A 15,806-nucleotide genomic window follows, 5' to 3' on the forward strand; every position below is an offset into this window, starting at 1 on the left:
GGGTAAACATTGTCTACCATCCACAAAATGCAAACAGGTGAGTACACAGAAAACAAGTCTCAGAGCAGATTTAGTCCAACTCATGATTATTATTCTGCATTACTGGGATGCCTACAGGCCACAAAAGCTAGTGATTACAGCAGAAAACAACAACGCGTTATAAACAAAATTGCTTGTGCACCCAGGCCTCTAATTCTTAACCCCACTATTCAGTGTTACTATTCTATTTTCAAACTCCAGTTATGCTTCTTCCTAATAAATAAAAGGAAATCCAAAAAACAACCATTTGGTTTTGCAATAACCAGTGCAACTCAAATAAATTTAATCATTCTTATAATTTAAATGCTGCTAAATATTTCTGCAGAACTTGTCAATAGCTAGATCAGTCTCTTTTTGTACTTTCCTACATACTTCTTGTTGACACATTTTAACATTTTGAACCATTAATTTATACTCCATCTATCATTAAAGACAATTAGTGTGATACTCATTCGGATTTCCATAAATACCTCTGTTATTTAAATACCTCAAAGCAATTTATCAGCTACAAGCAGAATACAAGATTGTTTAAATGAAAACTGATACAAATTGATCTCTAAAACAGTGAGAGAGAGACTTTCCATTGAATTAAAGTGTTATCACAAAGATCTCCAAAGGAGGAAATTTTAGATACTATAAATGCAATCCTCTGTAACAAACCAGTTCAACTGACTTCTCTCTGTTCCTTCCTGATTCTGTATGAGTTCCTAATCTGCCCACACACAAATTGTCCCAAGCAGAGCTATTCTTCACATTCATCCAGAGCTCTATGATAAAACAATAATAGTGTGAAAAACAACAGACTTCCAGATGAAGATAGGCTTAAGTTTGTAGCTTTCTTTCAGCTTAGACTGTGAGAAGGCCTCAAGGTAACTATTTTGCACTTGTTTATGACATTCAAGATTATGCAACACTCCATATGAACACCTAAAGGGTACATTTGCAAACTGCTACTCTGATGGCAGACACAAAAAGGAGGAAACTTAAATGCTGATAAAATTTATTCTACAACAGGGCTGAAACAAGACATTTCTACAAGCCTGTTCCACTTGCAAAATAATGGGAAAACAACTTCTGATTTACATCTGTAGCTGAGGCTGTTCCTGCCACTGAAGGGCACAGAATTTCACACTACGAGGCATCTTCTGGAAACAAAGTGGGCACTTTCAAGAAACCCTATGCTCAACCAGGATTGAATCAAAATTTATTAGACTTACCTCTTGTATTTATTTAAAATAGCTTTAATCATTTATAATAATTTCCCTAAAAGCACTTGTTACATTGTTGCTAGCACATATAATTCATCCTTGCCAATTTCTTTGATAGAATGGATATATCATTCTCTTAGAAACCATACTAGAGCAGTTCTCTCAGTTAATACACAAAATGATTACGCAGACATAATCTTCCTTTTCTCGACCAGCTGAGTAGTTTACACAGACTTGGTTGAAAACTGTAACTTCTCCCCTCCGTTTGCTTCAGCTAGCCTTCATTCTCAGCATTTCAACAGTAGGTTGTAAAAGACATCCACAGATTCCTAAAAAACTAAATGGAAGTTCAAACTCTATTAATCTGAAATGAAAGTAAAATGAATAAATAAAAATCAAGACCTACCGCAAGCAGTCAATGACGATATGGAAGATAACTGGTTAAAGTTATACTCAAAAAGAATAATACACTCAGTAAGTACAGAGCTGCATCAGGCGAGGGTCAGGTTGGGTGTTAGGAAAAGGTTCTTCACCAGAAGGTGGATGGGCACTACTAGCACAGAATCCCCAGGGCAGTGGCTGTATTCCAAAGCTGCCAAAGCTCAAGAAATGTTTGGACAATGCTCTCGAACATATAGTTTGATTTTTGGGTTGTCTTTTATGGAGCCAGGAGTTGGACTTGATGCTTCTTAGTGCCTTTCAAGTCAGGAGATGATTCTGTGTGTGTATACACACACACACACACGCATGCTTACATGTATATAATATGTGTGTGTGTGTGTACACAGCAAGTTGCCCCTTGATTTTTAGCTCAACAATCTAAAGTACTCACGGTGGGGAGGGAAGGAAATGAACTATGAAGATCTACTGTTTTATCTGCTTGAAGTTTATAATCTTTCATTTGAACTTGTATTACGTAAGGCTGTAAAATCCGGCAGTGTGATTTATTTTTCTACTGTAATAATTCTTTCCAACCTCTCTTCAACATTCCAAGCTATGCAGGACTTCTCCTGTTTTGCTGTACACCTTTGACAACTTTTCTATTTCACTCTAAGTTATTAGGACATGAACAACATTCCAAAAAAAAAATCTCTCTCAAGCATTTCTTTAAGCAGTCTGAGGAAAAAGTGAACTACAACTAGTAGTTCTCTTTATTAATCTCTTCATTACGGTGATAATATTTTTTTCCTTTGAGTCTGTCTTATACTGCTTCAAAATATTGCACTGCTGACCTGCAAAGTCACATCACAGTTCCAAGTGCAACACATACCACATTACAAACAGAGCTAATTGGTGATCTCTGAATGGAAGAGCTAAGTAATTTGTTTTTACGTCTAATATTCAACAACAACAAAAAAAGGTAAAATGAAAAGAAGGAGCGTGAGCATGCTCAGTGTGCACCTATCTAGAATTACCAGAAATATTGACTGACATGAAGCAATGGGTATAGCAGGACTAGCTCTGCAGTCAATACATAGAATAAATCAAATGATCTGTCTTCCCCAATACCCTATTAAAAATTATATATTTTCAGTAGCTGCAGAAACTACAGTATATACCTGAGCATGGCCCCAAGATTTCACGTGAAACTATGAAAATAACTTAGTTTATAAAAAGAATATTGAATAGCATGTAAGATATACAAACTTGCTCTGTGAGTCAATGTTTTCACTTACAGACGTGTGTACCCATACTAACCCAAACTGATTTTCTTACCTTTCCATAATTTAAATGATCAAGAAAATATAAACAGGAATTGTCATAATTAATACTTACATCAAAATTAATTAGTATCTTAGCTGAGGCTATAGTTAAAATGAAGCCACAACTAGAAGCATAAACACATCTGGAATGAAGTTAAAATTTTACATAGTTGGGCTTATTGCAGTTATTTCTAGAAAACAATATTGAACAATTCTAGGTAACAAATAGTTAAAGACTATTCCCCAAATAACATATGGGCAACCACTCATACCTTCCTTGAAGTCTTTCATTGAACAGAGCACACTCTATGAAGCAACTGCAGTTCTAGCCTAACTTCCTACATAATTAAGAATAATTTACCTTTATTACAAACCTACAGAGAAATATGGCAACTATTTAGGTTAGTTTCCCCACGCACACTTTTTGAGGTTCTTTACTTGCTCATCTTCTCAAGAGATGAAAGAATCATTTAAAATGCCTCCCTTTATCATATTATTTAAATTGGCAATGTGCTTCCTTACAATCTTTTAGGAAAAAAAAAAATTGTGTAATAGCAACAAAAACAGTTATTACAATCATAAAAACCATGTGAAAGCTAAACTTATTTCAAATGTTTGACAAATCTGAAAAATATACGTCTAGTTAGAAAATATCTTTTACCAAAGCCAAGTGATTCAAAACGTAATAAATTTGCTTAATTCTAACACTTCAGGATATAAAACATTGTTTCTACTTCTACAATGCCTTCTAAAATGTATCATCCAGTTCATGTTGATTTTATGTCCATTTCAAATATGTTCCTATCTCACTGTACAAGTAGACGCACAATTTGCTCAGCCATCCTCATGGCATTTGTCTGGACTCCTTCCAAAAGTTCTGCATCTTTTTCACACAGGGGACTCCAGTACTTAACAAGTGGCTTCACCACAGCAGAAGTGAGCTCTCTTCCTAATTCAGCCAAGAACACCCACCAGCATTCCTTGCTACAAGGGCCCATGGCTGAATTCCCTGCATTTTCTGAACTTACAAGTTACCTAGGGGCAACTTTAATCACTGTGTGGAGAAACTGAGAATCTTGTCAGATATTCTTTTCCCTCTGCTTTGTAAGTTCTCATTGTAGATACACTCAAATCCACTTGCAGGGTGGTAAATTAAGAAAGGCCACAACAGAACTACGTTTTAAAACTTTCTGAGCAAGTCTGCAGATAGTTGATGAATTCCAGTGCTGATGAAAAATATGGATTACTTTACAGTAGTTCTTCTGTGAAATTATTCCATGTCCACAGAAAATCTTCCTTCTGCAAATTGCCAAATTATCTACTGAAGAACGTAATTTACTCTTTCTTCCGCTCTCACTGAAAAACTTCATATTTTAAGGTTTCTTTGGGAAAGTCTGAACTCTTTGATGGTGGGCTGAAGATATATACCTGTTGTTTAAGGTGTGTTAAAGAACACCATTCAAGTGCTCTTTTATATTGTTAGTGGCTTGAAGGAGCACAGGCAAGATCATTTGGGAAATGGTCCCAAAGCCTGTTGTTCAATGAAGGCTTAAACACCAAAGCCATGTTATTATGGTTTCCATAACATGGAATTAACATAATAATTAACAAGTGTGAAATAGTTCCTGTAAGTCTGCAAGATGCCTCCTAACACTGCAGAGGCTAAAGAAGACTCCCTAATTAATTCTTGCTTGTATACTGAGGCAAGATTCATAACAGTATCATTAAAAACACTATGTTGAAGTGGCCAGCCCTCTTGGTTTTTCCTGAACAAATGATGAACTCTCCGTAAGGACTCTTCCTAATTAAGCATTAAAATATATAGCCCACAATACACCAAAATATGCAGCAGAGCTTCAGTCAGAGATGAATGCAGTTATGGGCCAGACTGGGACAACACAGCACGTTGAATATTGACCTGAGAAAACCCTAAGCATTTAGGACTGTTCAAAGGATTGTCCTACTCTTACAAGCAGCAACATAAAAAGAACCAGCTGTAAGAGCTGTGCAGTCTAGCCTCTGGTTTAAAAGCATCACTTGTAGATTCAATAAAACATAATAACAACTTAAGTTCTCATGAAAACACTGAGAACATATTCACTCAATCTACAGATTTCCACAGAAAAACCATTTCTCAAAGGGTGAAAGACAGAGATCAAGATCACTAAGCCACCTATCACTAGCAGAGTAGATGAAAAACCTTGAAAAACTCATCTAAAGACTAATAGTAAATATATTCAACTAATTGAACCTTACCAGAAAGGACTAAAAACTTCTAGAACTAAAACAAAACATGCTGTAAACAAAGAACTTTTACCTATAGACAACAGCTTTGCTTCACAATGATAAAAAATAAAAAATAAAAATAAAAAAAATCGAACTGCTTTGTTTTATAGGTGTTTTATTAGATACCATCTGTGCTATAGCATTTCTGACCGAGAAAGAATACATCTGTCATACTGAAAACTATGCAGAATGTGTTGTAAGAAAAAAGGAACAAAGGTTGGAAAAATTATGTTCATCCAGCTGCTTAACAAAAATGGTCTGAGGAAAGAAGATATAGTTTGGGGCACTGAAATCAAGAGACAGAATATCCTAAATATCTTTTTCTTTCTTTCTTTTTTAAGACAAATTGGAACAAACAACATCCAAAGCAAACGTGCTGTTACACTCTATGGGTCATTTTTAGCAAGAGTGTGTATATATACAATCAGAAGTTCCAATACCAGTTCCATGCAAAATGTTACAAGATGCATACAAACACAGTTGAACTCCATCCTGGCTGTAGCTTTCTCCCTCAAATGATCTATAAAATTTGTTTGTCGAGATCTACATTCTCTAAACAACTGAATTAGCAGTATTTAACCTTAAATAAATTGCACAGCTCCTAGAAGAAGAAAAAAGTCAACATTCAAGAGTGATTTCATACATAAAAGCCAAGCAGGCAGCAGTCAGTAAGGTCAAATAGTAACAAAACACAAACAGTACATGCAGTTCCAAGAGATGGTTTTGTTGAGTGTTGGCAAGACAGACGCCTACAACATAAGCATATCCTCAAAGCACTAAATTTCCTGTCCAGAAGAGAATTCATATTTGCAATTAATAAGGTATCTGATTCATCAGTAACAAAAAATTAATAGCACTTTTCACACTTGCAGTACTGTGGTTTGCATACACAGAACTAAGCCTTAATAAAAGTAAGCAACTGAGCACTGACTAGCTATGAAGAAAACAACTTTAGATATGGATTTACATCCAAAAAAGTAAATGTCATGTCATTTGCTTTGAAGTGCTGAATTTTACAGTAACTTATATGATACTATTATTCTATTTACATATTAAAACCAGTAATTCTTCTGAATTTTCCGCAATTAGGATCAGCTAGAAGAAACTTATGATTATGGGTAGCAAAACCACAAACATTTATGCTTGTTAATTCATAATGTATTCATATGGAATGGTGCCACACCCTAGTTCCTCATAGGCTTATTTCATTCCACACTTACCTGTGTACAACTTACTTTCAGAGTTCAGGAAAGTGCAAACAAATATGGGCACTTTCTAAACAAGTGAACACTTTCTGTATTTACTGATCCTCAGTTTTGTGCAGAAGTTAACCCATTTTGTTTACATTTTTCTTTTTCCCCTGGCTATTCCTTGGCAGCACGAGAGAAAAATCAAAAGAATAAGGCTACAGACTGCAAGATTCAGGGAGCTGATTATTCAAGTGCGTAAAGCGGCGAATAACTTTGCATTGACAGAAGCGAGTGAAACAGAAGATGAACAGATTTAATTACCAGAAAAAACACAGTAATATAATAAAAACAATTGCATTGAAATGGTAGAATCCAACAGTAAATCTAAACACACCTAAATCAATTGAATTATGACTTCATTTAATGCCATCATTGCAACCTCTCAACACATTCACCTTTAAGAGCTAACATTCAAAGTTAAGGTGAACAATGCAACTTTTTTTTTTTAATTGCATACATCATTACAAGTTCAGGATGATACATAAATATACAAGCAACTCTTTTACTAAAACAATTTAGGGAAATAGAGCCACAGCAATTCAGATCTCTTTGTTTGAATTTGAATCTGTAACACGATCATTTACATTAACTTCTTTATATACAAAGTCATTATCATAAGGCTACTTGGAGAAAACATGACAAATTAAGTATTCTGCAAAAACAGCTTACAAAGTAACCTATCAATTTGTGATTAAGGAGCACATAAGATATTTGGAAAGATGATCGCATTTTCAAATCAGGAATAGGCAATCTTTTTCCCCATCAAAAATGCTAATTATTTCATCACTACTTAAAATGTGATTTACATTCTGCTAACAGAAAATAAGTTGATATAATTATTTAAAAGTGAACTTATTAACTGCTGGCAGGCTGCTGATTTTCAACACACTCGGACTATTCCAGGACCTAAGAGTATCTGATAAAGGACTTAGAATTAAATATTGTCCAATTTTCCCCAACAGACAGAATACAGCAAATCCCTAAATAGCCTTGAACCAGTTATACACCTCAGAAACTGAAGAAGCTATTTTTCATACAAGCCAATACTATATTATTTTTATGCAAACATTCAACTCAGAAGTAATATTACAGCTCCTACTGACAAACCCAAGGTAATTTAAAACTATCTAGCATGGTAACAATTCAACCATGGCTCAGAGAAAATACCCAAATGGAGGTTTTATAGCCTCCTCTCTTCTGCATTTCCCTCCTACATCTTATGCAACTTCTACAACAGCTTTGAACTAGTTAGATTGACAGCTTTACAGACAGCTCAGGCATATTTACATAAACTTTAGTTACCATCTGACAGCAAATATAATCTCAGAATTTTTCTTCTACTCTGAGTACAGCCCTCATTGCTGCATAGATTCTTAAAGACACAAGGCTGACCTTGCACTTAGGTTCCATAAAGTCTCTTCACAGTAAACAAATTTGCATAGTAGGTTATGAATCTTCCTGCTCATGCAGAATTTTCCACAGAACTTTCCTTTCCTGAGGCCCTATGAAGCATATTTGCCTAAATCTTAAAAACTTTCTCATTCACAGAGCTTTCATTTTTAAAGTAATTTAAAACTGGTGAAAATATGCTACTCTTTCTTTGATGTTGAACTACCAGCTATTAGTATAGCCATTCTGTGTACTCAATTGCTGATTAACCACCAATGTTTTCTCCTTTCCAGCACAGAAATTCAGTCAAATCAATGACCATTTCACATTATTTTGTTGTCTACACAATCTCTGCAAAAGAAAAATTTTGAAGAAATAAATCAGCCTATTACCAGTGAGTTGTTTACAAAAAGACTACTTATGCATTAAAAGATATAAAGGTAGATATGGTATTACATAGAAACATATTCAAGAGCTTTTTGCATAAGTCAACAAAACTGGCTATGTTGTGTTGCCCTCTTCAGGTCAGTAGCAGTCATGGTTTTAGTCCTGCTTGACTAGATATTGAACAATCTTACGACAGAAGGTAAAACTGCCAATCTGTAGTTTCAAGTAGCAGTTAAGTCTATTCTACCTAAACTTGTATTTCTACAGGGTTTTCAATCAAAACACTTCACAGATTGTCTCTACTTTGCCTGACCTTCAATACCAATCTTGAAGATTTTCAAAGTATCAGCTGGTGTTTAAAAAGACTACAAAACAAATTCAGCACTGGTAAGCAAGTTTAAAGAGCTCCACTGGTGCGCTTCAGGAAGTAACATGAAGCTACGCAACTCACTGTTAACGAACACATAGGTCAGAAAGCTTTACAGAGGTGGAAGGCAATGTAAAACTTAGAAACTGGACAATCTATTACCTAAATATTAATTAAATCTAAAATGTATTTAGACATCTCAAAGCCACACCTTTGACGAAGAGCAAAGCGCTCAATTAAACCTGTATTTTACAAAGTATGGTGAATTTCAAGCACGTTACTAAAGCGAATACACACTGAAACAATTTGTAACTGGGAAGTCTAATCATGACATCAAGATTCTTAGGACAGACTACAGAGGGAAGGAGGGTGAGAGATGGGCAGGAAGCAACATGCAGAGCAACCAAAAACAAGTGGGTGAGAATGACCTGGTGAGAGTGCGGGCAAGTTGGCGTGACTCTGATATCAAAACTCCAGGATGAGTACAGACTAGGTGCACAACAACAACAACAACGAGACAGTGTTCCCATCTGCAGCACAAGACAGCACGCAGTGGTTTACCAGGGCAGCCTATCAGCACCTGACTAAAAGGCACCACTTCAGTGCTGGAGCCAGAGGTCCTATTGCAGATCGAAGGAAACTTCTTGTCAATTATCATCCTCACAACTGTCCAACTGTAAAATGCAAAACCCACTAATCTTAAACGTGGGGACTATGACCTCAAGACAAACTAGCTATAGTACCATACCAGAAAAGCAGCACTCTTGATGCATGATACGCTCACAGCACTGTGATTATTTTCTCTCTTCAAATGAAAAAGGCATTCTATTCCAAAGTATTATCAGAGAAAAAGTTTTATGCAATTGACATGTGAAGGCAGTAGCTTATATCTCTGAAGAAATGATGTGGGGCATATTTATTTTTGAAACATCTAAGTAAAAGTGACACCAAAAAATAGTCACTGCTTTTAAACTAACTCTGCTAGAAAAAGTTTCCACGTATGTGAAAGCTGCAACTGTACAAGTTCCTCAAGACACTTCAGACTATGACAGTTGCAATAAAAATTGCCAAATCTCTTAGCTAACTTAAAATTGCATTAGTGACATGTAATCTTATTCTTCATCTTCTGTGGTAGATGCTAGGATTCCAGTCCAATCTTAGCTGCTGCTCTTAAAAGAATTAGTGCTGGACAAAGGCTTAAAATTATCTGTGGTTAGTTTAGTTCTGACTTACTCAAGTACTATGTTTGTATTTTTGCCATCTTTCTCCCCTACACACCATCATATTTGGATACCACAAGAGGTATGATTCATATTATTCTTTAGAAATGCTTTTTAATAGATAAGCTTTACAAATGAGACAGCATTTGAGTTTTGAAGATATACTTTCCAATGAAGTTCTCATATCAGATCTTTATTGCATTTCTTTGTCTGCATTTTTAGGAGTCATCAAGACTGTTTTTTCTTAGCTACCATCAACCAAGCACTTCTCTGAAGGAAAACAAACTCATATATAGCCAAAAAGAACTCATCAATCACCACTCCCTACGCAGTTCCCTTCATAGAATTTTCCTCTATTTTGGGGGGGGATAATGGAAGGTAGGGAGAGTAAGAGGAGGAATTCTTCCTATTGAAGGCAATGTCTAGTAAATTCCTGTAATCCAACTGCACAGGTTTATTTAATCAACAGAACTGTTGTATAAGAATACGCAAGAGATGAATGACTTTAATACAAATTTAATACAAACCCAGACTAACTGTCAGATATTTATGTAGGAATATGAAAATTACCAACTAGAATGCAAAGCTGACTTTTCCTAATAAGAGAATGTCAATGCTGTTGGGATTGAGGTTAAATAGATTTCAAAAATACCTCTGATTAATTTATTTCAGTATATGCAAATCTGTCACTGAGTATAACAAATTTATGATGAAATTACAGAAATTAACTTCCTGTTTGGAATCAAATTATCATCTCATCTTTCAAGCTTTCTGAAAATTCCTCTAAATACCACCTTTATGATGAGCAGTTGTCAGTGCACAAAGCAACAAGACAAAAAAAGCAAGGAACACCTGCAGCCACCTTTTAAGAAAGAGGAACATTACTGAAAATACTTAGAAATGTTAAGAATGTCAGCACTGAAAATAATATACAGCAACTTTCTCAAAAGCTGTCTCAGCATCATCTTTATTTATGTTTGGTCTTCTACTCTTAATCAGATATTTGGGGTTTAAACTATTATCAAGTACACATTTCCAACTGAAAAAGCTAACATGAAGATAAGCACTACTGAGTAAAAGTATAAAAACAGAAAGCAATTTTTTTTTTTTTTTTAAAGAAAACTTTACTAGCACAAAATATCACAGGATATCAAAATTTCACTCAAGTTTTAAGTCCTCTATCTTATTCAAAAACCAAAATTTTCACTTGATGTATCCATGCATATGCTGTGTTTTTCTTTTGTTTTGTTTTTTACAGAAAACAAAACAAAAAACTATGAGAGAACAACAATTTAGTTGTCAAACAGAAATGCTGAGCAAAGTGCTTTTTTTGATACCTAGACTAACCTTGTCATCTGCCATGGTATCTGACCAAAATAACTGATTTCCGTTCTCAACCTAAGGTTTCACTATGACAGTAAGTGTCTTGTATCTAACATTAAAAAATATTTCAGTCTCATAGCAACATTGATAGTCTTTTACAGATTTTAATTTACCATTTACCATACAAAGCAGTAATAGATAACGAGAAAAAAAAAATCACGAGATTTTTTTTTTTAATGTGCCAGGTGTAAAACAAATGTAAACAGCTCAAGATGCATCAAAGCCAGATCAGAGAAGAATTCTAATTGATAGGAGACTACATAGCTTTTAACCATGCTTAGTTCTGAAGTTTATCATGACCATAATGCTATGAAAACAAAGGGGACATAAAAAACTGAGATGTATTCCTTGGAATCCTTATAAACAAAGTGCTGAGAGTCTATGATTCTATGAAAAACAGCACTGGAGTGTTAAAGATCAGAGAAAAAAAAATAATCAAAGATCGTTCGGTATTATAAAGTATATAATAAAAGAAAAAAAGGTAAGAATTGGACACAAGATCTATGCCTCTAAATTTCTCTTTGTAACACCAGCAAGAAAAGAAGCCTACACAGTAGTTAAAGGAAAAAGTGTTGATTCTCAAGTGTTTCATTCAGCCATTTCAAAGTAGTTGCATCCAAAGCAGTCCCCATGTTTAGTTTTTACACATCAAACTACCATCTAAACTAGCTTTAGCACATTCTCAAGTATTACGACACAGTGAATGGTAATCATCTATTAGAATAAACACAATCCAGCTTGTCTTTACTAATTCATACAAACCTTCACCTTAATGTTAGAAAAGGGAAAGTATAATTATGAAAAGCCAAGATAATGACATAGGACGCCTTAGGTGAAGAGTTTGATAAAATTGGTTTTACTTTGTTATCTCCTACCTGATAAATTCTAAATGGGATGTACCGAAATCCACTATCTTCTGGAGGATACTCCATGAGTTTTCGGTTTATAGCCCAAAATTGCTCAAATTTATCTGTGAAGGTAAAAGCAGATTTTGTTAATACTAGTAACATGCCTAATTCTTCAGCTACAAGAGACAAATAAGGCATGACTGGAACAGCAAGCAAATGCAAACTTTTCTTACGGGAATTCAGTCTGTACAAATTTATTTTCCCCATATTTCTCTTTCCTATTTAGTCTCAAGCCAGAGAAAAGCCATCTGCATTTTCCTATGAAAATGGTGACATGATGACTTCTAGTAGGTCTCTCTTTCAGTTTAAGTCACATCACATCTCCCAGTGCTAGAGAAATAATGAGCCACTACCTCAACTAATAGTGTCTGCATCTACACTCTTGGCTAGTACTGGTCCACACTGCCTCCCAGTTTATTAAAAATGTCCACTTGTTCCTAACTATATGTGAGATACAGGTGCAAAGCATGGATTAACTAAAAAGCAGGCAAAAAATTCTCAGAGTGTTTACATTTGGATATGTAAGTATTAAAATAATCCCCAGTGATGCATGATCTAATCAGAAAGTATACTACCAGTTTCACAAGGCAGCTTGGAAATAAAATTTTGTTTGAAAAACATTTTTTTTTTTGTTAACATTATCCATATAACTAGGTTTAGCAAAACAGCGATACAGCACACCATTTTCATCCTGTTCAGACAATACAAGAACTGAATAGTATACTGTGCTTACAGTTTGTTAAGGTCAACACAAGTCTAAAGTAATAAGTTTTCTTTTATTTATTTATTTATAACAGATTTAAATCAACTATTCAATTCAAAAAAACCAATAGAAAAATTAACAGAAAGGAATACAAAGGGCTACGATGAATAAAGCTGCCACTAACTTCATGGAGAGGCAGCTTTAAAAAGAGAAGAGCAAGAGATAAGTTTCTTTATAAGCCCTAACATTTAAGGCACAAAACACAGTGGCTGGGTCTGCAGCAGGAAAGTGGTATCACATTCTTTCCTCAGAGCAATGCTGAGTCTCAGAACGACGACAGAGAGAATACTGTTAGAGAATTCCACCACTGTGAGTCAAGGTCAAACTGAGAAATCTGCTCACTGATAAAAGCTTCCAGCTTCCAAAATTGTTGCATCTACAGAAAACTAAAATAATCTGGGATTTGCTTCTCCTGAGCATACAGTACCAGACTTCTGTCAGTGCGCTGAAGGATGCACAGAATACACAGAGCAGAGCTCCTAAGTTGCTGCTTTTAGTGACTGAAGATGGCAAAGTTTCACAGAAACAGTAACACTTCTGCCAGGTATTCCGTAGCAGCATTTCCTGATACTTATCTCATAAAGAAATTCCACTCCCTTCTTTCCTGATTAGCAGCAAGCACCTCTGGGCAAGTACTTGCCTGAGCTGCAAAGTGCCCAACAGCAAACCTGCTGGAGACTTCAGCTGTGACAACAATGACCCAGGAGCTGTCTGTGCCCAAGCAAACCTACAATTGGGAACCCCAGCCTACAGAGTCAGACATCTACTCATACAATGAGCAAAGAATAATAGCAGCCTTCTCATGAGCTCTGCTAGCAGGAAGGTACGTAGCTCGCTTCAAAAGTGATGCCAGTAGAGCTTCACCCTCTCCTGTCCTACCATCAACACTTACATCTGATGTCGTGGGCCAATATAATAAAACAGGAGGCATTACTTTCAGAGTAGCCTTCATACAAACGAGTCAGAGGTCTTAAGACACATATACAGTGTAGGTAGAGCATTATCTAAAGACGTCCCAGATAAGGAATCTTCAACATTCTACTGCTGTCCTTCAAACAACCTTATATGGATACTGAATACTTTGGTTTTTTTTTTTTTTTTTTTTTTTTTTTTTTTTTAATTAAAGGAAGCTGATTTGGGTGTAAGAAAACTATCCCAAAATTTTAAAGAATGCAGGAAAAAGGTTATCCAGTCTGCATGTACACTAATACATACAACCTAGCAAGAGCTTTTATCAGCATCATGCACATTGGCTTAATGGCAGAATTCCAATTTATTTTAAAATAAGTGCAGTAGGAGAAAACTTCAAATTTAAAGTTAAAAAAAAAAAAAAAAAAGCACTCAATCCTCCCCAAATTCTTTTGAAAATACGAGGAAAATATTTTATATTCATAATTCTCCCATTTTTGTGTCAGTGCCTCCCATTTATATGAAACAGACATAAGGAAGCTATTAACAATACTACAAGAAATAACAACTTTTTAGAGCATTGACTAGATAGGACTTAGAGGCACAAAGCTACTGGGCAGAAGTTTAACAATCAAAACTGAATTTTCCTCAAGCCAGTAATCAAGGAAGAGTTCTGCACCAACCAGCGGAAGCACTTCTCATGCACATCTCCCTCCCTCTAGAGATTGTTATGCAGGCTATGTAACATCTATGTTCCCAGGCAGTCAAAAACAATCACTTTTGTTTTCTGTGTCTGTTTTAAAGGAAGTGCTTGACCAATATGTTAAAGTTTCTGCATTAGCAAAATCAGTACTTGCAAAAGATGAGACCTTCGTATCTGAAAAAGAGCATTCCAATTAATGGTAATAAAATTCAAACAGAAATATTAGATTAGTGATAGCAGAAAAGTTTCAAATGACTACTAATCACATTACTTAAACAAGAGCTTTATATACGTTTGCCACAAGCAATAAACAAAACCCCTTCTTCTCTGGATTTTATGTCAATAATCAGAAAGTTAATAAGCAAACAATGGAAGAGAGATCCAGTTGAAAGAAACATATCAGCTATCATTTATATTTATGAATACAGAAATTAGAAATGCAGCGAGTGCACATCTAAACACACAGACAGTCTTCAGTATAACAGATATGTGCTAAATCTACAAGAAGTTTTGAAAATGTCCATATATGTAGAAATAGCAAGAGGTAACAAATCCACAAGAACAATGTCGTCCATAGTCTCAGTACACAAAATTACTAACCAGCAAACTAATTAGTCAAGCAAGACACATGATGCATTTGGTGTTCAAATATCTCATTGAAAATGTTACTGCTTTCAAAACTCCCTTTAAGATTGTTTAAGACAGGTACAAAAAAAAAAAAAAAACCAACTAAAAAACAACAACAAACCACACTGAGAATTATGGCTTCTTCCATTAAGTAGGACTGGAAATCATTTAAGTCATTGAAATTAATCCAAATATATAATGGTTACATTAAAAAGCTGTTAATATCTCCAGTCATTGCTTAGAAAACCAAACCTTTGTTGTTGTTAACAGGCAGTCATGTTTGATTTTTTAATATTAAGCAGCTTTAATTAAGGATTAGTCCAGACTGAAATTTCCAAGGATAGACTTCTTTCTCAGGCTGAGACATATTTTCCAGACAACCAGAAAAATCAGTATTAATTCACGTTAGTGTGTTACAGTCATTCCCTGAAACTCAAGTGCTGTCACACTTCACATGAACAACTTGAATATGGGTAATTATCACAGAACGATAAATTATATCTAGAGTAGCTTCCAATAAAACAGTAATCATTGCATATGGTCAAAATGAAGTTCTTAATGTAGAAGGATGATTAAAAAGAACCAAAAATCCTTTTAAACTTATCAGCAGACAAATTATTATACTTAGGAATTACTTAGTCTCTCTATGTGACACTTATGCAAT

General features: G+C 35.0%; 1 protein-coding gene across 3 annotated transcripts in view; it reads right to left on the reverse strand.

The window, feature by feature from the left end:
• The window catches only part of ATG5 (autophagy related 5), a 71,498-nt gene that overhangs the window by 30,671 nt on the left and 25,021 nt on the right, over positions 1 to 15,806 (reverse strand). For all 3 annotated transcript variants that reach the window (XR_008210206.1, XM_052698639.1, XM_052698647.1), the window contains exon 6: positions 12,108 to 12,202. Coding sequence is in view for 2 of the 3 variants with exons in the window: in XM_052698639.1 (XP_052554599.1) it covers positions 12,108 to 12,202 (95 nt within the window). In the remaining variant the exon portion in view is untranslated. The remainder of the gene's footprint in view (positions 1 to 12,107; positions 12,203 to 15,806) is intronic.

Source organism: Tympanuchus pallidicinctus, unplaced genomic scaffold (genome assembly GCF_026119805.1).
Source record: "Tympanuchus pallidicinctus isolate F22 unplaced genomic scaffold, pur_lepc_1.0 scaffold1, whole genome shotgun sequence".
NCBI lineage: Eukaryota > Metazoa > Chordata > Aves > Galliformes > Phasianidae > Tympanuchus > Tympanuchus pallidicinctus.